Source organism: Leucopleurus acutus, assembly GCF_964270905.1.
Source record: "Leucopleurus acutus genome assembly, chromosome: 11".
In the NCBI taxonomy this organism is placed as follows: domain Eukaryota; kingdom Metazoa; phylum Chordata; class Mammalia; order Artiodactyla; family Delphinidae; genus Leucopleurus; species Leucopleurus acutus.
The window spans coordinates 13,077,633-13,100,950 of NC_139152.1; the positions used below are offsets into that span (position 1 = coordinate 13,077,633).

The 23,318-nt window shown below is 37.9% G+C and overlaps 1 protein-coding gene across 2 annotated transcripts; it reads left to right on the top strand.

Moving 5' to 3' along the window:
- The first annotated feature begins 4,435 nt into the window (after positions 1-4,435).
- STRAP (serine/threonine kinase receptor associated protein) lies at positions 4,436-23,318 on the top strand. 2 transcript variants are annotated; one of them, XM_082850612.1, is made up of 9 exons: positions 4,436-4,827; positions 5,545-5,680; positions 11,605-11,686; positions 12,507-12,579; positions 15,191-15,287; positions 15,960-16,097; positions 19,619-19,755; positions 21,412-21,561; positions 22,118-23,318. In XM_082850612.1, the coding sequence occupies exons 1-9, from the start codon at positions 4,716-4,718 to the stop codon at positions 22,240-22,242; spliced, it is 1,050 nt and encodes a 349-aa protein (XP_082706738.1). In that variant the 5' UTR covers positions 4,436-4,715; the 3' UTR covers positions 22,243-23,318. The 2 variants fall into 2 exon arrangements, with proteins under 2 accessions (XP_082706738.1, XP_082706737.1); XM_082850611.1 differs by having other exon boundaries at positions 22,115-23,316.

The window sequence follows — 23,318 nt, forward strand, 5'->3', positions numbered from 1 at the left end:
TAAACACTGAGCTACAATGGCCGTTTCAGCAGCTCTTTTTATAGAAGAGTTAAATAAGCATTTCCAATCAGTATAAAAACCTAGAAGTTGTGGCTTTACCTAATTCTTTCTCTTGTACCACACAAGGGAGAGAGGAAGAGGGAAAGCCTCAGGGCTTCAGATTGTTGTCCTTTGTTTCTGAACTCTATCTCCCCAAACTCTAACCCTCTTCCTGCAGACCTTGCTCAAGCCTCCACCATCAAGGGTCTCCACCCATTTTCTCAGGGAAATTCAACTTCTCGCCACTTGAGAAAGGAGCCACCTTCTTGTGTGTGGTTAAACACACAGGCTTTGTTCACAAGGTGATGGGGTTTTCCTGGGCCTGAGGTTTCCCAGAGGGACAGAGGAGTTTGCCAGTGGCCCTGAGGGCTCTGGTTTTGTGGGGCAAAGATGGTGAGTGCTCTGATTCCAGATTGGTCTCTTCATCAGTGGGGCACTCCTACCATTTTTCCACTTGATTTATAAAAGAACAAAGGGGACTTCCCTGGTGGTCCAGTGGTTAAGACTCCAGGCTTCCACTGCAGGGGGCACGGGTTCGATCCCTGGTCAGGGAAATTCCACATGCCGCATGGTGTGGCAAAAAAAAAAGAACAAAGGCAACTCACTTCCATGAGTTTTCTTCCCAAGAGAACACAATCTAGCATTATATGAGGAAGGTATAATCTTCATATTGATGTGACTTTGACTCTACTTTTTTGTGAAAAAATAACCGTTGAATTCCTAGATATGGACCTTCTGGCTTTTTCCTGAGCATGTCCATGTTACTAGAACCATCGCTTTAGTTAGGAATTGCTCTGTATGAATCACTTAGGGAAAATGCCAGCCTCAAATGGATTCTTTCTGACAATGTAATATTTCCTCTCAGAAAAGTGTAAGTGATGGTGGAGGAAGGGGATCTTTTTTATCCCATCAAACTGTCTCTAACTCTATCTCTATCTCCATCACTTTCTATCTCTGTCTCCATCCACAAAACCACCACAGGGGGTGGGATAGGGAGGGTGGGAGGAAGACGCGAGAGGGAGGGGGTATGGGGATATATGTATACATACAGCTGATTCACTTTATTGTACAACAGAAACACAACATTGTAAAGCAATTAGACTCCAATAAAGATGTTATTAAAAAAAAAAAACCACCACAGCTGATCTTTTGTCCAAAACACTAAGGTAGGAGCAATATCAAAATTATCCATATTAACTGTCTCCTTTCTCTTCACTTGGAATATAATTTGAGATTTCATACCCTACAAGCAGTGGATTTCATTCTAAAATCATAAACTAAAAAGCTTCTGTACAGTAAAAGAAATAACAAAATGAATAGGAGAAAATATTTGCAAACCATATATCTGATAAGGAGTTAAAACCAAAATATATGAAGAACCCATACACCTTAATAGCAAAAACTCAAACAATCTAATTTTAAAATGTGCAGAGGAACTGAATAGACATTTTTCCAACAAAGACATACAATGCCCCACAGGTACATGAAAAGGTACTCAACATCACGAATCATCAAGGAAATGCAAATCAAAACTACAAGGAGACATCACTTTATACCTGTTAGAATGGCTACTATCAAAAAGAAGAGATAACAAGTGTTGGTGTAGGTGTGGAGAAAGGGGAACCCACATGCACTGTTGTCGGAAATGTAAATTGGTGCAGTTACTATGGAAAACAATACGGAGGTTCCTCAAAAAATTAAAAACAGAACTACCATATCATCCAGCAGTCCCACTTCTGAGTATATATCCAAAGGAAATAAAATCAGTATTTCAAAGAGATATCTGTCCTCCCATGTTTATTTTAGCATTATTTACAAGTAGCCAACATATGGAAACAACCTAAGTGTTCATTGATGGATGCATGGGTAAAGAAAATGTGCCAAATTTATATATATATATATATATATATATATATATATATATAAAAAATGGAAAATTGTTCAGTCATAAAAAAGAATGAAATCCTGCCATTTGTGACAACATAAGTGGACCTTGAGGGTATTACGCTAGATGAAATAAGTCAGATGGAGAAAGACACTGTATGATTTCTCTTAAATGTGGAATATAAATTTTAAAAAAAAAGCTCATAGCAACAAACATAAAATGTAATTTAAAAATATGCCATGTAGGGCTTCCCTGGTGGCGCAGTGGTTCAGAGTCCACCTGCCGATGCAGGGGACATGGGTTCGTGCCCCGGTCCGGGAAGATCCCACATGCCGCAGAGCGGCTGGGCCCATGAGCCATGGCCGCTGAGCCTGTGCGTCCGGAGCCTATGCTCCACAGCGGGAGAGGCCACAACAGTGAGAGGCCCGTGTACGGCAAAAAAATATATATATATATATATATTTTTTTTTTCTTTATATGTAATCTCCATAAATAATCTTTAAATAATCACAGATTTGTAATTTTCTTTGCAACGTTTATGCCTTATTGGGTTACCTAAACATCTAGTCCAATGCTGTATTGGAGTGATAGTGGTAATCATTCTTATTTTGTACCTGACCTAATAGAGAGTGATTAAGTGTTTCATCATTATGTGTGCTGCTTCTTTAAATATTCTATCAAGTTAAGGAGGGCCCTTCTAGTTCTGGTATCTAAGTTTTTATCATGAATGAAGACATATTAAATTCTGTCTAAAATTTTTTATACAATACAATGAAATACATATTGATATCATTTTTCTTTTTTAGTTTTTTAATGTGATTAATCATATTAATTGAAGTAATCTGTCTTTTAATGTTAAACTGACTTTGAACCCCACACGATTGATCATGATAATAATACTCTTAGAACTCAGAATCCAAATGAGTAGGAACTATACATTCTTTAGAGACAAAGAAGTTTTCAGTTGTAAAACTTACCTACAGACAACAAGCAACAAATGGACATATATTAATATTTTACTGACTAGCTCTAACTTGTGTCTTTATTTACCTCCATCAGTAATGCATCTATTTATTTAATAATCATTTGTTGAGCATTCACTAAATGTCATTCACTCTTCTGGTAATAAGAGTACAAAGATGACAAAGACATAACCTTTCCCATTAAGGAGCTCATAATTTAAATGTGAATGGAGTGTGTGTGTGGGCTGGACCACAGGGTGAGGTTGGCACAGAGAGAACAAAAGATAATGGAAAACATATACAGTAAGTGCTCTACTATAGATGAATGAACAAAATGCTAAGGAAATAAAATGGGGAAGTACTTCAAGTGTTCCTTCAAGTAATTAGACTTGAATCTTCAATGAAGATACATGTTTATCACCAAAAGATGATGCAGAAGGAAACACTGAGAGACTTTTGTGCGGATTAAATATGTGTTATATGCCAAGACATTATGGCCTGGGGGATAAAGCAGTGAATAGGCCACAAAAATCTCTGATGTTTTCGATTGACTTTCTAACCAACATCAAAGGAAAGGAACAACTTGCCCAGAGAAAGGACCTTTCCTGCTCAGTACAGCTTTTGTATGAGCACTCCATCAACTGTTCTGGATGCCACACAGCGCAGCGATATCCAAAGTGGGCAGCCTGCAGGAAGATAATACCAGCGTTTCTATTTATATTTAGTTTTTAGATTCTTCTAGTATTTCTATTTTTGTCTATGCACTAACATGAACGTAATTTACAAATTATTATCCATAGACTTGGAGTGCGGACTCAAGTTTTATTGATGTGGGTATTTCATCCAAAAATTTGAGGACCACTGCTCTAGAGTCCTCCGAAGTCCTCAAAACAAAAAGTAATTTGAATTTAACTGTCTTGAAAGTTACTTAACACTTCTAAAACACTAGCAATGGAGGAATGTTACACAGCATTAGGGGTGGCTGGGGAAAGTACTTTTCTTTTTTTTTTTTTTTTTGAAATTACTTTTCTTAAAGGCCTTGTAGACAATCCCGGAGGAGCTGCCTATATAATTGTTAATAAAGATTGAAAAAAAAGTTCTTAGTGTTTGCAGGTTTGGGCCGCCGCTGGGAACAACTCTGGTTGTTCAGCTTAAATGTTGTGATACTAAGCAGAGTCCAACTGGTTGGACTGCTCGGTGCGTAATCCACATGGGCCGCCAGGTTCAGGGCCTGAGCGGAGAAGGACCCGCTTTCGCGCCCCCCGCCCCGAACTGCGCCCGAGAACAGCAAGGCCGCGACCGACCACTCAAAGTTGCTCACCGGGACTTTTATCCAGAGCCTAGAGCGCTGCCAGACGCCGTGCGTAGCGGGCGCAGGTCCAGCGTCACGTGTTCAACGAACGCTGATCTCGCGCCTGCGCGCTGCCGTCCTTCTGGCTCCACTAAGCCTCTTCTACCTGGCGAACCCGCCTTCCCGCCGGATCGTCACTTCCGGCGTACGTTCTGCGTGGTTGGTGTCGTCACTTCCTGCCTGTACCGGTGTAGACGGTGTGGGTCGTGGCCGCGGATTCTGCGGTTCTCCCCTCCCCTACTCTCCTCCCTCCCTCCCTTTCCCTCCCTCGACGGCGGTCGGTCGTCCGTCGCAGACTCCCTGACCCGTCCCTAACCCCTTTCTGACCTCGGGGCCACCGGATTGGCCTTTTCCCGTTTCCCGGCCCAACCCCAGAGTCAGGGCGGGGGCCTTGAGGAGGCGGAGGCGGTGCCACGGAGGAGAGAAAAGACCAGACGACCCTCGGCTCCCCCGCCGGATCGCACGGCTCGCAGCCGCCATGGCGATGAGGCAGACGCCGCTCACCTGCTCGGGCCACACGCGTCCCGTGGTGGATCTGGCCTTCAGTGGCATCACGCCTTACGGCTATTTCCTGATAAGCGCTTGCAAAGGTGAGCAGGGCCGCTGATCGGGCCCCTGACGGCTGGGACTGGGCGGAAAGGGAGTGGGGGCCGGCACTCCCCTTTGCCGAGCGGACTGCGGCTCTCGCAGCCTTTGAGGTTAGGGTCCACGGTGGGCTGATGGGGAGAGGAGTAGTGTTAGGGTTTCCTCAGCTGACGACGAGGGGCTTTGCTAAGTAATGCCCCTAATCAAGGTCTCTCATTTTAGCTTTATTGCTATTTCTGGAGAAGCTGAACTGTGCACTTGCTTAGACGCCCCGGGCAGCAGACACCGTAAATCTTTCAAGGATTCGGGGAATGCAGAAACTAGGCCAGGCCTTGTTTCACACCTTAGTTTACAAAGACTTGCTACTCCTGTTATCTCATAGGATACTGTTTGTTGTATGGAATTTTTCATTTCCATTTTTCAAATGGAAGCTGAGACTTACTGTTAAGAAGTTTGTCCAAAATAAGACGCAAATCTAGATTGTTTTGATGCAGATCAGTAGTCTTCTCACCGAATTACAAATGCTTCCCAAAGAGAGTGTCCAGCTCGGTTCTTCAGTTAATTTATTTCTGGACGTTCCTTAGTGATCCCTGTGAGTGAGAATAGTTAGACAACAAAAGCAGTTTTCCACTTTGTTTTTCAATATGATCATTTTATGTTTGAATCTTAAATTTTAAGTAATCTAAACTTGTAAATCACATGTCTTCTTAAATATCTTTTAGATGGTAAACCTATGCTACGCCAGGGAGATACAGGAGACTGGATTGGAACATTTTTGGGTCATAAGGGTGCTGTTTGGGGTGCAACACTAAATAAGGACGCCACCAAAGCAGCTACAGCAGCTGCAGATTTCACAGCGTAAGTGCCGCCAAAAATGGCCACCTTTGGAGTTGTCTGTGGATTGTGTTCTGAAATGATCAAAACTTCAATCAAAGTATTCATAGAATTCTCACTGCCTGCCATACAGAACACATAGTGTTTGATCTCACCAAAATTCCACCCTGATCCTGCCTGCTTCTTTCTCTTAAATAGTTCTCACAATGTTCAGAGACTTAAATGACTAAATTCTTCATGTCTGGATTGGGACCCAGGAATCTGCATTATTAACAGACACTTCAGATAATGAATGTTGATGGTCATGCTTCCAAATACTGCCCCACATGTGCTGGCTGAGTGGTATCATTAACTCCTATGACTTCCTAGTGCTTAATGACCCCACATTTTTAGCCCAATTTCACTCTCATTTTTGTTAGACATATTTAAAACTCCCCAACTCAATTATTCTTCATATTTTAAGTTTTTTAAGGCTGAAATCTAAATCATTCTTGATTTTTCCCTTCCATCTAGATTATCATCTTCTTTGTTGATTCTACCAGCAGAATGTTTCCTGACCACATTGTTTGTTATGCCTCGGCCACTGCCATATTAGTTTAGGTCCCTAATACTTGTCCTTTCCCATCTGTTCATCCTCCCTGGTGCTGCCAGTTGTATTCGTGAACACAGATACAAATATCGTCATGTCAGTTCTCCATCTCATGATCTCTTGTCTTCCCTGTGCTTTGTCAGTGGTCCATGATGTTGGGTGTACATTAGAAGCTTTTAAAATACTCAGATGCATGTACCTAGAAATTCTGATTTAGTTGGTCTGGGGGTGCTGTCCCGAACATCAGTTCTTTTCCTTGAAGGTCTAGGTGATTCTGATGTGCAGCCTTTAACCACTGGCCTAAAGGTTAAATTTCACTTGTTGGCTCTTGAAAATTTGGTCTCATCCTAGTTCATCATTATCATCATCTGGCACTGCACACCGTATGCCCCACAGTCTAGTTATACTAATATTGTTGCCAGAATACACCTTACCTATTCTGATTTTTGGCGTTTGCGTATGTTATTAAAGTGATTTGCAGTGACCCACTTTCCCCATCTGAACATGTGTCATATATAACTTTGGTATCTCTAGTTCCTAATTGTGTTTGTGATTTAGCAGGCACTTAAATGCTTAAACTAAGGAAGGTAATGTCAAGGGCTGTTGCACATGTAATACTCTATTAAAAGATTTGAGGCTCTGGAGAGTAAAAGTGGTCTTGTTGATTTTTTTTTTTTTAACAGAATTTCACACTAGGGAGCAATTGTAAATGTGTTTGTTGCTCCTTTGTATTAAGCAAATTAAACATACTAAGTTTATTATGAAAAATGAAGGCAGATTGATTGAGTGGTGGATACATGACTATATATTTGATGAAACTCGTAGACCTCTATATCTCGGAGTTAGTTTTACTATATGTAAGTTTTTAAAAATAAAATTTTTAAAATAAGGAGAGGGAGATATAATCCCATGCTTATGTGGGATTAAATTTGAGACAATGAGAGAGCAGTAAGAAAAGTTATAAATGTCAGTATGAACTTTTTTTCTGTGCCTTCAATGAATAGATGTTATTATGTTCATGAATAACCATTGTAAGGCTTTGCACGCTGCCCTATTGTGATTGTATGAAATTCTGATAAAATAAGGAACTGCTTGGTTTTATGTCAGTCCTGTAATGTCAACAGCTTCAGGTCAAATGTTGCTGTAGATGTCAGCATGTGTGCTTATAATGTGACAGAGACTCCTTTGATTGTTAATTATGGGAGGTGAAAAATAGGAAGTAAAAGTGATTCTCAGACGAGGAAGACTTGAGGAGTGTTGGAAGGTGAAGGTGCCCATTCCTTCTTTTTGCTCACACTGTTCCCTGTGTTAAACTTCTGGCTCTTACAGTACTTATTGACTTCAGTGTCATTGCTTTTTGAGGCCAGGGGCCATGTTTTATATTTTTTTGTATCCCTGGTTTGTTCAGTACTTTATGTTTGTCAAATAAATAACTTAAGGAATTTTTCTAAAGTAGAAGGATAAAGAATGGACGAATTATAGATCTTGGTTTTGCTTCTAAGACATTTGTGTCTGCCATGAGTTCAGCTTTTTTTTTTTTTTTCCCTTTAACTCCTCCAAAGTTTGTTTTTTGCTCAGTCCAGTAGGAGCATTGTCATTGGGAATGAATGTCATTGATTTTATAACAGAGATGGAAAATTGGAATTAAAAGCTCTAGATTTCAGATATTTGGTAAGTGGATTTTACAAATGTCATTATTGAAACTAGGTCCCAGTTTGGTGGTAAGTTAATAGTTAATAAAGTGGTATTTTAAGTTAAATATAATTAGGTAATAAATGTGACAAGATCTTAGACACTATAGACATTAGCATTAAAAGAGACAAGCTTTTGTTTTTTGTTTTGCGGTACGCGGGCCTCTCGCTGTTGTGGCCTCTCCCATTGCAGAGCACAGGGTCTGGACGCGCAGGCTCAGGGGCCATGGCTCACGGGCCCAGCCGCTCCGCGGCATGTGGGATGTTCCCGGACCGGGGTACGAACCCGTGTCCCCTGCATCGGCAGGCGGATTCTCAACCACTGCGCCACCAGGAAAGCCCAAAAGCATTAATTTTAATGGGGCCATATTGTCTGTGTTTGAACCCAGGCTCCATCCTTTAATAGCTCTGTGACCTTGTGAACTTTATTTAATCTCTTTTTTTTTAGTTTCATCATCTATAAAAATGAGAATAGTAACAGTGCCTACCTCTGGTTGTGAATATTGAATAAGTTGATATGTTTCTAATATTTAGAATATTGCCTAAAATCTAATAACTATGTAAGTGTTACATGTGTAGGGTAACACTGGTAGCTACCACCCCTACTAGACCAAAATCATGTGTTATTTTGGAACTTCTGTGCTAAAGCCATGAAACCTTTCGGTTTCATGCAAGGAAGTTTGAGTAGATTTAAATAACAAGAGGGAATAGTTTTGGGTTCTTCCCCCCTCAGTTAAGGCTCTCAGGTGCCATCATACAGTGAGAAAGATGTAAGCGTTTACATTAGCCAGGCCTGAGCTTATGCGCTAGCCATGCTGTGTATTTTCAGTTTGGTCATGGGATGCTTCTTAAACTTCGGTTTTCACATCTGTGAAATGAGTGTAAGTCTGATTTTTGTGCAAATCAGAGAGATCTTTCTCCACTTACATGCCTGGAGTCTAGCATAGTGTCTGTTACATAGTAGGTACTCGGTTAATGGACGCTGAGTCTTACCCTTCAATTGCTCTGTGTCTGTCTGTGAGGTGTGGGAGTATGTGCATTCTTTGTTTATATTCTTCTCTTTTAATGACTTGTATGGGGTCTGCTGTTATGGAACTTGACGCACTAAAGAGCTCCCCAGCTTACCTGATTAATCGTAGTTGGTATAAATTATTTTTGGGTGATTGTTTTTGTTCCCTCATTCTTAGGTTTCTCAGAAAATTCATTAATTTCATGTTTATCTAAAGGATAATTTTGTTCCTATTTCTTGTGGAGAAAATATATTCAGCAGAGCTGGTCCGTGGGTCAGTTTAGAATGTTAACTTGAGGTAATTCGGGCAGTCAAGTCAGCTGATGTGTACACTGTCCCTGAAACACCATCCTCTTTATGTCTTTTAATTCATAGAGCTAATGTTAGCACTACATCTCCTGATCCTCTTCTCAGTCCCTCTACTGTCTTCATCTGGAGAGTGCCAAAAGTAAAGAAGATGCCTGTGCTCTGTCCAGAGAGTGCTTAAGTAGATCTAGTACAAGTGACTAGAACATGCTCTGTCGAGAGTGCCGAACTCAATTTTACTAGTGTTTCTAAATAGGAGGAAAACAACTAGATGCGTGGGGCTTCTGGATGATACTCCTCCAGTCACTCCAGTGCCTTCCTCCTCACCAGTGAATGGACATGGTCTAAGCAGCATATTAAGATTTTAAGGAGTTTGGGGAAGATGATTGAATATACTTGAAATTAGTATTTCTAAAGACATTGCCCAGAGTTCCTTTGAGGCATGGCATCATATGAACAGAACAGAGGTTTCAGGTACATTTGATGTTTTCTTCACTTTTGACACCTTCTGTTATTGCAGCAGTCTAATCTTTGTGAACTCTTATCACTGATTTCCCTGTGATTAAGAGTAAGCATATGTAAACAAAAGTAAAAGCAAAGCAAAGTTAAACACAGTAATCAGTATAAGCTGAGCTTGGTGGAAAAAACAGAAAGGAATGGTTAATGGAGGCGAGATAAATAGAAGGTTTAGTGAAAAGATACCATTTGTGATCAACCGAGGGTGAGTAGAACTGTGATAGCTGAGAATGTAAAATACATGCTTAATAGAACAATATGAGCAGAGACAGAGGAGCCTGGAAGACAATACATGGCTTGTTTGAGGAGTGGTCTATAATCTGGTGTGACTAGATTAGGAGAAATAATACAGAATGAGGTTGGGGAAGTAGGGTTGGACCAAGAGAGTTGAATTGGAAACGGGGGAGATTAGAACAGGTTTCCTGTGCAAAGAGAAATTAATATTTGAGAGTTTAGTAGCAGTACCACTCATAGTTGACATTGTTTCTCTCAGAACATATTTACTCAGCTACTCGTGACTCAAGTATATAATTTGCAAGGTTTCTATTGTATCATCAGCATTTATTCCTGTTAGATGGTTCATGTTTCTTTACCGTTGCACATGCTATTAATGCTTATCTACAATGGCCTTTCCCTTTTTTTTCCCCTGACATATTTCTACGTGCTCTTTAAGGCTACAGGTTTTGATGCTTAGAGTTTCTGGACTTTCTGGCGTAATTAGTGGTGTGTTTTTTGTGTTTCTATAGTCATGTGTGTTTGTCGTTTAATTATATTTCTTAAATGTATTATTTAATGGATTTTTTTTTCACCTCAGCTAAAGCTAATGCTCTACTAAGGCAGGAACTTTCTTTGGGATCATTTTTTTTCTCCCTTTTGTGCCCTAGTACTGAGTCTAGAGTGACATACTTGATATATTTATTGTGTGATTAATGAATAAATGAAGAAAAGATACTCCTTGCTTTTCTCTGTTTTTCTTTCTCCACTATTTCATTGTTCACTTTTTTCCTAAAAATAACTGTCAATTACATTAAAATGGAAATCTTTAGGGAGCGTAGCTTGTTCCTCATAACAGTTTCTTTTCCTGCCTGGAAAGTTTTCTTGTTTATTTTTCAATGACCTCTTCTGACCTAAAATGAATTGGTTTTTTTTCTTCTTCTTTACTGTTTAAGCTTTTTTATTTGGGGAACCCCTTACAGTATTTTTATGAACTATTATTTCATTATTATCCTCCAACGTATACACACACATACGTATGTGTGTGTAGTCACATACATATTTTGGGTTGGGTTAGGGAAAATAACAGTTGAGAGATTTAAAATCTTCTCAACATTAGCATTATATAATCAAAGGCTGTTACTTTGTGTGGAAGTTAATTGGACTAGGATTTGAGAATTTAAGAGTCAACTTTGAGGAAGAGATGGGGAGAATATTTTCTTCTCTACTGTCTTGTTTTAAAATTTCATGTAACTTCTGTCAAGGCTTTTCATTCTCCTGTAAAATTCTTTTAAAGGACTTCTTGTTTTTCATTTCTTGTTTCTCATGTACACGAGAGTAAAGAATAGAGAAAAAATATTGGAAAGGTGAAACTGAACTGGTTAAAATGTTTACAGTCTTGCTAAAAGGATATTATGGCTACAGGCTAAAATGAAAGTAAGAATGGATTGCTTCATGAAACTTGTTTACTTAAAATTTGATATTTTCCATTGTCAGAATTAGATTGTTATATTGTTTTTACCTTATCATGTAGTTATATAACATTTCAAATATCTAACTTATTTGGTAATTAATTGTCAAAATTACCACACGTTTATCTTCTAATTTTACTTTTTATTTTTAGCAAAGTGTGGGATGCTGTCTCAGGAGATGAATTGATGACCCTGGCTCATAAACACATTGTCAAGACTGTGGATTTTACGCAGGTATCAGAAAATGTAATTTGTTTTAGGAAGTTAAATTGCTGTTATTATAGGATATGACAATGGTTTTATATTTGATTGGTTTGTATATTTGGTTTTCTGGGGGAATATTTGGTGTATATTGGCTTATATTTGATTTGACTGTAGATTAAACTGTACACCTTTACAGTTGACTCTTGAATAACACAGGTTTAAACTGTCTAGGTCCACTTAACATGGATTTTTTCACTGATAAATACTGCATACTGCAGTATCCCATGGTCCACAGTTGTGGAATCTGCACATGTGGAGGAACTGCATGTGGGAGGAACCACATGTATAGAGGGCTGACTATAACTTATACGTGGATTTCGACTGTGTGGAGGGTGGGTCCCCTGATCCCTTTGTTGTTCAACTCAATGAGTATTTCTTCTTAGTTGATCCTATGAGGCTTTTAAGAACCCTGGAACTCTTGTATCAATACTTCAACAATAGCAACAAACATCTGAAAAGCCCAAATAATGTTTCCCAGCCACTTTCAAAAGGGAGAGGATAAATTTGAGATCATCACAGATGTACTCCTCAGTAGGGAGCCGGATCAGGGCCGCTAAGAGAAGCCATGTGGAGGTGGTATGACATTTGAACTGGGAAGCTTACAGGGCTTTGGCTATTATGAGAAAGATAAATGCTCTGCAGTATTTTCTCAGGAGTAATTGGTCTGTATGCATCTCCTTGTGACATCTGTGAGCCTTATTTGGATTCTGTTTGGTGTTGAAGAAGTTTCAAAGAGATATAGCTTTTAAAATGGTTAATCTAGTAAGATCTTACTTATGTGTGTTTTCAGGATAGTAATTACTTGTTAACCGGGGGACAGGATAAACTGTTACGCATATATGACTTGAACAAACCTGAAGCAGGTAAGTGTAATTTATACGTATTTGTGGTTTTGTTTTCTTTTAATTTAAGTAACTTTTCCTGATTAAAGGAATTCATATTTAGTACTCAAATTAGGAAAATAAAGATAATCACAAAGAAAAAAATTAAAATATAGTCCATCATCCAGTATTATTAATTGCTGATAACGTCTTTAGCTTTTGGTTCATGTTTTTCCAGTTCTTTTTTTAATGCAGGTATCTTTTGAAATATTGATTTATTTACTACATTGTGCTTGTATAGCCTTCCTACAATTTAAAAAATTATCATGGTAAATTTTTATTATGATACTGAGTCTAAAAATGTGTGTAACAGTGTTAACTACCTTTTGGTTAGAAGGAGTGGTTATTATCTGTAGGTGAGAAGGGTAAGAATTCTCAGTGTGTATACATACTTAGACTTTTGAACCACACGGGTATATTAGCTATTCAGAAGAATTTTAAAAATCTGTAATAATAGTTTTTTCATGTCTTTAAATATTCTATTCATTCTTTCTAATGACTGTGTGGCTCTCTATTCTGTGGGTAAGTGAACTAGCCAATCTCCTATTATGGCTTATTTGGTTATTTACAAAGTTTAAAGATTATAAGCAGTGTTGTGCTTAACATCCTTATAGTTGCATATACTTCCACAATTGTTTCTGTAGGATACCTACATAGAAATAGAATTGTTGGGACAAAAAGGAGGTATGCTTGGAAGCCATTGATAGATACTACCAAAGGGCCCTCCAGTGAAGTATAAAAATGTATCTATAGCTAACCTGTTCTAGCAAACACTGATAACTAGCTTTATCTTTGCCAATTTAATAGAAGAGAAATGATTGTCTTATTAATGTGCACTTGAAAAATTATTCATGAGATTAAAATACTGTTGAATACCATTTTAATGTACTTCTGTGAACCAAGCACCTGTACATCTTTTTATTACTCGTTTTAAAGTTTCTTTATTGTATTCTCAGTAATCATTTGCTTTTAAATTTTGTCAGTAAGGTTTATGGTATGCACATTTTTAAAAATTGGGTGGTAAAACCTATCATTTCCTTTATGAATTCTCTCATTGCACAAAAGTTGTAAGATATACCTTTTCTTCCCTCGTCAGATATTCACCTCTATTTTGTAGTATTTCAGTGCTTTTCTAGTCACATACTATGTATTTTAAAAGCTACCAAAAGATGACAAAAAGAATTTTGTTTTATTTATTATATATTAGTTAGGGTCTTAAATTTTGTATCTTGGGTACTACTGTTTATTCATAAGTCAATAAATTTTTGAAATTTGTAAGAAAGTCAAAGCTACGTTGGAAATTAAACAGTTGTTCTTGAAATATCTTTTCTAAAAGTACTTCTAAGGTGAGGAAACAAACTACCTTTGTGGATTATTGTCCTTTGGCACCTGGTAATTTTTCTCTTCATTCTGTCTAATAACTTTATGCCAAAACATAGCAAACTACTCTGACCTCACTGAATCAGCGTGTCTGTCTGACTCAGCAAGATAGTTCAGGGCTCAGGTAGACAACTTTCGTGGTCTTTTACCTGTCTCAAAGCTGCCTTTTGAAAGTGGCTCTTCCACTGTCTTGCATTGGAAAGAAGAGCAATTAACTGAGCTTTTACTGTCTGTCAGAAACCCGATTAGAAACTTTAGATGATGGCTGCTGTAACGTGTGCATGGTTTTCATCTGTGTCTTGGTAGCAGTGTCTGTCTGTGTTTTGCATTCAGCTCTTGCTATCCACTCAAACATCATGCAGCCAAAGAGTAAGTTGGGATCATAGTACTGGTGTAGTGTTGTCTCTTTGGACATATCCACCACTGGCCAGCCTCCAAATTCCCACACACAGAACTTTGGGAATAGAGATATTGTCGCTTGGGGGAATTTAATGTGAAATACCTCTAGTAACTCTGTATTTTTTTTAAAAGGCAAAAAAAGAAACTTTGAATGTATATTCTCATTTGATTCTTATACTCAAATCTAGGGTATAGTAACTATTGTTAATCCAGTTTCCAAGTGAAGAAATGTTGTCTTCAAAAGGTTGTGACTTGCCCAAAGTCAAAGTTGTGTTGACTGTTATTGCCTCCAACTTCTCCTTTTGCCCAGAGATAACAAGTGGTTTTGTTTTTGTTTTTTAAGTCTTTGGAAAGTCTCGAACAGAGACCGGTTCCCACCTTTTTGATGCTTTTCTCTGCCAACAGTGGCTTGGAAGAGGGTCCTAGCATTAGTGTTAGCACTAGAATTAGCTCAGGCTGTCTTGTTCCTGGGTCCATATTCTTATTAAATTATGCCACCTTAGTTATTCTTTTCTTTCACTGAAGTACGACAGTGCTTTCAAAAGCAGAAAAGTAAGCTGGAGGGAGTGGTGTATTCAGTCCCATCTACATGTATAGTTCTTGGGTTCCTTATCACGCAGATAAATTTTTGTTTCAGTATGGAAAAACTAAATGTATCCTAGGTAAACATCAAGTTTAAATTGTGGTGGGCTTTGAAAAGTTGCAGTCTAATTTAAAACATAGTATTTCTTTTCTTTTTACATAGTTGTTCAAATATTGCTTAGTTTTAAAAATCAAATATTAACAAATGTATTTTAAATTGTTTTATCTTAAGACCCTAAGGAAATCAGTGGTCATACCTCTGGTATTAAAAAGGCTCTGTGGTGCAGTGAGGATAAACAGATCCTTTCAGCTGATGATAAAACTGTTCGGTAAGTAATTTTTCTTTAATAATTTAAAGTTTGAAAAATATTTGACCTTAGAGCTTATATTTGAAAGTTTTTTATAACTACTATGTAGGAAGAATTGTGTCTGAACATTACAACTTTGGCTGTGCAGGGGTCACATTTTTCTGAAGCTATCCGTTTACTGTTATAAACATAGAGCAGAATTCACAAGACAATTAAGACTACTGACACCTTTATACGCAGATGCTCTTAACCCGGGTCAGTGGGCAGGCTGGCCACAGGGTGTCAGTAAACCCCTGAAATTCTGTACACAGTTTTGTGAGCTGACACCTAATGTATTTTTCTGTGGAACGATAACTATCAGACTTACAAAAATCAAGTGTAAGAACCATTATTTAGAGCAACGCTGAGATTGATTAGATTAGGAGTGTCTTAATAGCACAGTTCTGCTGAATCATTTGGGAAGTATATTTAAAGTATTAGTTTTGATTTCATCGACAAGCTACCAAATAATTTGATGTTTTATAGGATCCCAAAATTTCTCAGTATCATCTGTAATTTATGAGTTGGAGTAGAGGTTGTTTTACAATTGTGGTTATTTCATTGGTTAACCTGCAGATGTAATTTAAGCTGTAAGCGTTTTTCTTAAATGAGTAAATACCTCCTTACTGTCCTCTTTTTCTTTTTTTTCTTCAGCCTTTGGGATCATGCTACTATGACAGAAGTGAAATCTCTAAATTTTAATATGTCTGTTAGCAGTATGGAATATATTCCTGAGGGAGAGATATTGGTAATAACTTATGGACGATCTATTGCTTTTCATAGTGCAGTAAGGTATGTCTAAGAAATACCTTCATTTTCTTTTCTGGTAATACAGGGGCAGTTTAAGGTACTTAAACATTGGAAGGCATATGCTAAGGTATTTAACTCTTTTAAAGGCAAATTTTGGCCTATATTATGTATATGGAGGGAAGTGTTTCCATACCCAATAATAATGAGTTTTTTAAGAATTTGGTATACTTTAATCAGAGGAATTAATCAAATTAATTTCCAGATATTTAGGGCATTTATTGGTAAAATTCACCAATTTTTAATCAGTATTTTTCTTAAAAGGATCACTAGGCTGGTGCTGTAGTTTATATTGTTCATTACTCTATAAACCTCTGTGATCTTGATTCTGCTATTTATTTCACTTTAAAATTTCAGAGAAATTAGTGATTTTTTTTTTCTGCTTCCAAGTATGGTATAGACCTAATGATTTTTTAAAAAACAGACTTAATTTTTGTGACTGTAAATGTATTAAATGCTGATGTTGACAATTTAGAAAATATAATTTTTAAAAACCTCCAGTCCTACAGCCAGAAGGTTCGTGATAGCTATATTTTTTGCTAGTCTTTTTTCTTCGTGTGTGTGTGTGTGTATGTGTGTGTGTGTGTGTGTGTTACTATGGGTTTTTTTCTTTAGTTACTAGTACCCTAATGAATATAACTTTTATTTTTTATATTTTTTGCTGTACGCGGGCCTCTCACTGTTGTGGCCTCTCCCGTTGCGGAGCACAGGCTCCGGACGCAGGCTCAGCGGCCATGGCTCATGGGCCCAGCCGCTCCGTGGCATGTGAGATCTTCCTGGACCAGGGCATGAACCCGTGTCCCCTGCATCGGCAGGTGGACTCTTAACCACTGCGTCACCAGGGAAGCCCTATTTTTTTTATTCTAAAATACTCTTAGCCGTTAAAATTCTTTGCAAACAGTTTTACTAGGTGTTTTGCATCATAGGTTATACTAAATCATGTATCAGTTCCCCTGTTTTGACACTGCAGTGAGATTTGTGGTACATCTCTTGAATGTTTCTTTACAAGAGAATCCTGTAAGTAGAATCATCCGTTCAAAGGTTAGGAATGTCATGGCTGGAGCAGTCTGCAGCCTGCGTGCTGCTTTGTCACCTGACCCACCCTGCCTGCCACGGCCCTGGGTGGGTGCCTTCCACACGCTGTGCAATCTGCTCTCCAGTGGGTAGATTCACAGAGAAACATGACAGCAGAAAATGGTGTTGGAACAGTGGGGATCAGCAGTTTTTCACAGGAAGCTTTGGGAGATGTTGTTTAGTGTAGTCTGCCTGAAGTTGGAACAAAGTTGAACAAACAAGATGAGTTTGGTGCTTTGGAAAGTGTGAAAACTGCTAGTGAACTCTGTTCTCCTCTATCAGGAGAAGTAAGTGAAATTAATGAAGCCCTTGCAGAAAAGCCAGGACTTGTCAATAAATCTTGTTGCGAAGATCAAGACGACACTGAGTAAACCCTTCAGAATTAGATGAACTAATGGGTGAAGAAGCATGTGAGAAATACATAAAATTTATTGAGGAGTGAAAATGGAACCCCTAAATAAACTAGTTTGAAACAAACAAAACAAAGGGTGGCAATGTGTTTAAAGTTCTTAGTAAACATGCCACTTACTTGATTTCCATAAGGAATATACCACATTATACTCTGACCAGCAGTCCTAACCTTTCCTCTAAAGGGCCATCTGCAGAGCTAAGCTTCACTGAATGGCAGAAGGAAAGAGAAGGCAGTCATAATGGACATGAGCAATTAAGAATGTAAAAGAGTTCATACACACTCAGTGAATTGATAATAATAGTAAAGTTATTGATAATAATAATGTTATTGCTCAGAACCATTAAATGATACAACTACGTTCATTGTTTCTGGATTTGGGCAGCGTGCAGCCCTGCTGTAGAACGTTGCCTGAAATGTTGGTGGTGGAGGTTTGCTGGCCTGTTAATATATTCTAACATTTAAGTCAGAAAGTTGCTATTCAGTGATCCTGTGTAAGTCAGCCTTAATTTTCATGCTTTGTAGTGTGTGATGTGGGAATAGGATGGCAACATTTTGGAGCTGAAATACTCTAACGTTGTGTGTTGGAAACCTTTCAGGATTTTTAGGGTTAGACTGGAAAAGAGCCGATGTCCAAACTCATTGATATTCAGGTGATGCTACTGTTATGCATTGATTTTTGTTACGTAGCTGTAGTCTTGGAGTTAGTTATTGTTTTATAGCCTGATAGTTAAAAACTGATCCATTTTAGCAGTTCTGTATTTCACAGTATTAAAGGTTTTTCCTGTTGCAGAAACTTATAAATTCTCAGCAGTTGAAAATAATATACAAATAATCCTTTATATTAATTACTTACTGTAAAAACTTTTCTATTTACAAAGATAATACATGCTTGTCCTAGAAAAATCAGACAATGCAGAATTAAATTTTTTTCAAAGCAAAAGTCCCAGTATATTAGCCATACTGTTTTAATTAGCCAGCCCAGTCATTTTCAGGAAGGCATTCACTGCACAAAGTGTGGATATCCCTCTGTGGAAGTATCTTTGTATTTTGCAGATGAACTTCACTTGGGCATAGTATCCTTCTGAATTTTTTATTTTTTTGCTAATATTATTTAGAGGGGTTTTTAAAGGTGTTTTTACTCTTTTTTTTTAAATTGAAGTGTAGTTGATTTACAAGGTTGCGTTAATTTCTGCTGTATAGCAAAGTGATTCAGTTATACATATACATACATTCTTTCTTTATATTCTTTTCCATGATGGTTTATCACAGAATATTGAATATAGTCCCCTGTGCTCTACAGTAGGACCTTGTTGCTATCCATTCTCTGTATAATAATTTGCATCTGCTAATCCCAGACTCCCACCCCATCCCTTCCTCCCCGCCCCACAGCCACCAGTCTGTGTTGTGAGTCTGTTTGTTTCGTAATTTCATTTGTGTCATATTGTAGATTCCATATGTAAGCGATATCATATGGTATTTGTCTTTCTCTTTCTGACTTACTTAGTATGATAATCTCTAGGTCCATCCATGTAGCTGCAAATAGCATCATTTCATTCTTTTGTATGGCTGAGTAGTAGTCCACTGTATATATGTACCACATCTTCTTTATCCATTCATCTGTCGATGGGCATTTAGGTTGTTTCCATGTCTTGGCTATTGTGACTAGTGCTGCTATGAACATAGGGATGCGTGTATCTTTTCAAATTATAGTTTTGTCTGGATATATGCCCAGGAGTGAGGTTGCTGGATCATATGGCAACTGTATGTTTAGTTTTTTAAGGAATCTCCACACTGTTTTCATAGTGACTGCACCAAGTTACATTCCCACCAACAGTGTAGGAGAGTTCCCTTTTTTGCACACCTAGAGGGTTTTTTTTTTTTTTAACATCACTGTGTTTGACTAAATGAATATTGGATTATTCCTTGAGTTTCAGAGTTTAGGAACAGTTTAAATGTATAATTGTTTCCTTATTTATTAACTAATAAAAATTTATAAATATTATCTAAATTTTTTTTCTAGTTTGGACCCAATTAAGTCTTTTGAAGCTCCTGCAACCATCAATTCTGCATCTCTTCATCCTGAGAAAGAATTTCTTGTTGCAGGGGGTGAAGATTTTAAACTTTATAAGTATGATTATAATAGTGGAGAAGAATTAGGTGAGTTGTCCTCTTTTTCTTAAAATATAGGTACCTTGATGAAATGTTAGGTTTCAGTGATTAACACCTCAGCCAATTTTTTAGCTGCTACTTTGCTTTTAGCTGTCTTGCTTTACCATCCAATGAACTTAAACTTGTTAGAATTATACACAAAGAATAAAAGACAATTTTATGTTTTGTTTCTTTGGGAAAACTGATGGATTTGGGTTGGGTAAATCAAACCTTGGTGAATAGACTAAATAGAATCTATTTTAATTGTTTATGGTTCATCCTTTATTGCTTGAATGTAAGTGACTTTTAAAATTTTATTTATTTTTGGCTGCATTGGGTCTTCGTTGCTGTGTATGGGCTTTCTCTAGTTGCGGTGAGCAAGGGCTACTCTTCGTTGTGGTGTGAGGCCTTCTCATTGCAGTGGCTTTTCTTGTTGCGGAGCACGGGCTCAGTAGTTGCAGCGTGTGGGCTCTAGGGCACACAGGCTTCAGTAGTTGTGGCACTTGAGCTCAGTAGTTGTGGCTCATGGCTCTAGAGTGCAGGCTCAGTAGTTGTGGTGCACAGGCTTAGTTGCTCCACAGCCTGTGTGATCTCCCGGACCAGGGATTGAACCCCTGTCCCCTGCATTGCTAGGCGGATTCTTAACCACTGCGCCACCAGGGAAGTCCCTATAAGTGACGTTGAAATAAGAGATTCTTTTCCATTGTTTTTATTTAATGTCACTTTTCAAAGTTTTAGAATGTTTTGGCCACATGTTTTATGCTCTGAAAAAGAGAAGTAAATTATTTGCCTGGTATCTGAGGTCACAGTTAGTGAATACTGAACCTTGGACCCAGACATTCTTATTCCAAAATCTCATATTCTTTCTATTCTCATGATAATTTTTTACACTCATGGTAACATGATCATGATATTCTCTGGGGGAAGCTAGTGTGTGAGTGTCCTTGAGTTGAATAGACATGGAGACAGAACAGGATCACTTGTCTAGTAAACAGCTTTGAAAACTGATAAGGTGATAAGGCATTAGAAAGTAAATGAGAAAAGTTCATAACTAAGGATGTGCCTTAAACAGAACAACACCACTACTAATCTGTACATTTTCTCTTTAAACTCCATATAGGATCAGCATTGATCCTGTATCTTCATGTTCTTTGTGACAGAACGACTAGTGCACTCTAGGTAGATGGCTGGGAAATGAAGAGGCAGAGTGTGTAAAAGAGCTCCATCTGGTGGCTCTCTATAGTCATAATAAGAATTGGTTCCCTAGTAAACAGACAGTGAGTTTGGGATTTGGAAATGGGGATTGAATTCACAGACTTTAGATCTGCTTTCTGTAGATTTTAGAGGGGTTTTCATTTACTCCCTTTCTTTATTTTTATTGGGACATGACGCCTCAGTTTTTTGTATTTCCTTTTTTTAGAGACAGTCTGAAACCATAGTGTGTGCTAGGATTGCAAAGGAGTAATCTTACAGAGATATGGTAGACATGATGAACCAGTTTGTGATGAGAATCACTTTATTTTTAATTAGGTATAGTTCTTTGACTTTGCCCTCATGAATTTCACATCTTCCCAATAATGTAGACAATATTTTCTCTAGTGTATCAATACTTAAATGTCATGTTTAAGTATTAAATTATCTAAAAGCCCTTCTCTTCTTTTTCAGAATCCTACAAAGGACATTTTGGTCCCATTCACTGTGTGAGGTTTAGTCCTGATGGAGAACTCTATGCTAGTGGTTCTGAAGATGGAACATTGCGACTATGGCAGACTGTGGTAGGAAAAACATACGGCCTTTGGAAATGTGTGCTTCCTGGTAAGAATTTTTATTCATGATTTTGTATCATTTTGCACTGTTAATTTTTTCAGTATTTCTGTCTTTATAGATTTTAAAGTATATAATATGGTTACAGCAAGGAGAAGCCCATGACTAATAAATCATCCACTGTGTTCTTTGGTTTAAATTTTTTTGTTGTACAATATATTCTGTTCCTAAATTTTTACCCTAGATCATTTGGTGAATGGAATACTCCTAATTCAAAACTTGCTAGAGGACAGTATAAAGAACTTATAAGTAAATATATTTAATCTCTGAATAATACTACTTAGTGATTCTTACTAGTAAAGTAGACATGTTTTTTAATAAAAGTACTTAGTTAATGATCCCAGAGTAGTTGTAGTATGGATTTAAAAGTATGAATCTAAAAGACATACTTTTTTAGAACTACAATTATTAAGAAAGCTGTTCCTCTTATGTTTTGTAGCTCATCGCTTGGCATAGTCTCGGCGTACTCTTCTTGCTTGTTAAATGCTAGAAATTGCTAGTGATATTATAATTCACATAATCATCATTGCTTTTATTTTCATAGAAGAAGATAGTGGTGAGCTGGCAAAGCCGAAGATCAGCTTTCCAGAGACAGCAGAAGAGGAACTAGAAGAAATTGCTTCAGAGAATTCAGATTCCATCTATAGTTCAACTCCTGAGGTTAAGGCCTGAGCATCAGGCAGATGTACACAACTTATGGACTAAAACAAACAGAGAAAAGCATCAGCCTCCAGAGTTACTCTCTGCTTAAGGCAAACATGAGCAGTAAATAATGAGGAATATGAATTAGCTCCAGTGCTGGAACTAACCAACTTGGTGATACCTGTAAGTGAAAACACAAGAGTATCAGCTGAAGGCGGATGGAGTGATACTCTTGTAGTACGATAGTCTGTTGTCTTTTTCATGAATATGTGCAAACCAACATCCAATTTCTCTTATTACAGGTAGATTTCTTGTAGCTGTTTATGTTATTATGAAGAGGGAAAATATATTGGCCTATTTTTCTGACTTTTCCCTTAAAGCAGAAAGCCATTTTTTTTTTTGCTTTAGTTATAAAGAAGAGGGGGAATACATGATAAAGTAACTGGTTTGATTTCTCTTTCATTGTACACTGCTTCTGAACATCTAATTGTTTTTAGTTGTCTAAATAAAATGCCTCTAAAACAAAACTGTGTTTGTTTCTTGGGAAGCATTGATAGGTTTGAGTTTTATAAATGGAAATTGCCAGAAAGTTTTTCTACATCATAACTATATTGAAAGACAACCCGGTTAAAGATTCTGTAGTGAACATAAATTGTTTCCTGATTTTGAAATTCAGTTACTTATACTGGATTTTTGAAATTTTTATGTGCTTTGGTAGGGTTGTATATACCTTTCTTCCTCCTAGACTGGATAGGGGTACTTGACCTGCCTTTTAAAAAAAACTTTCAGAATAATGACTTATTTAAATGATACTTACTGGTTAAAAGAGAAAAAAAAAAAGCAATTCAGAAATAGCAGAGGGCTTCCCTGGTGGCACAGTGGTTGAGAGTCCGCCTGCCGATGCAGGGGACGTGGGTTCGTGCCCCGGTCCGGGAAGATCCCACATGCCGCGGAGCAGCTGGGCCCGTGAGCCATGGCCGCTGGGCCTGTGCGTCGAGCCTGTGCTCCGCAATGGGAGAGGCTGCAGCGGTGAGAGGCCCGTGTAACGCAAAAAAAAAAAAAGAAATAGCTGAAGGAGATCAGAAAAATCACTCAAAATCCCACTA

What these genes read in the sequence shown, in the direction of transcription:
- STRAP (XM_082850611.1), top strand. Translation starts at nt 4,716, where the DNA reads ATGGCGATGAGGCAGACGCCGCTCACCTGCTCGGGCCACACGCGTCCC. An exon ending in AGACTGTGGATTTTACGCAG is followed by an intron (nt 11,687 to 12,506) that starts GTATCAGAAAAT and finishes GTGTGTTTTCAG; the next exon opens with GATAGTAATTACTTGTTAAC. An exon ending in TTGGAAATGTGTGCTTCCTG is followed by an intron (nt 21,562 to 22,114) that starts GTAAGAATTTTT and finishes TTATTTTCATAG; the next exon opens with AAGAAGATAGTGGTGAGCTG.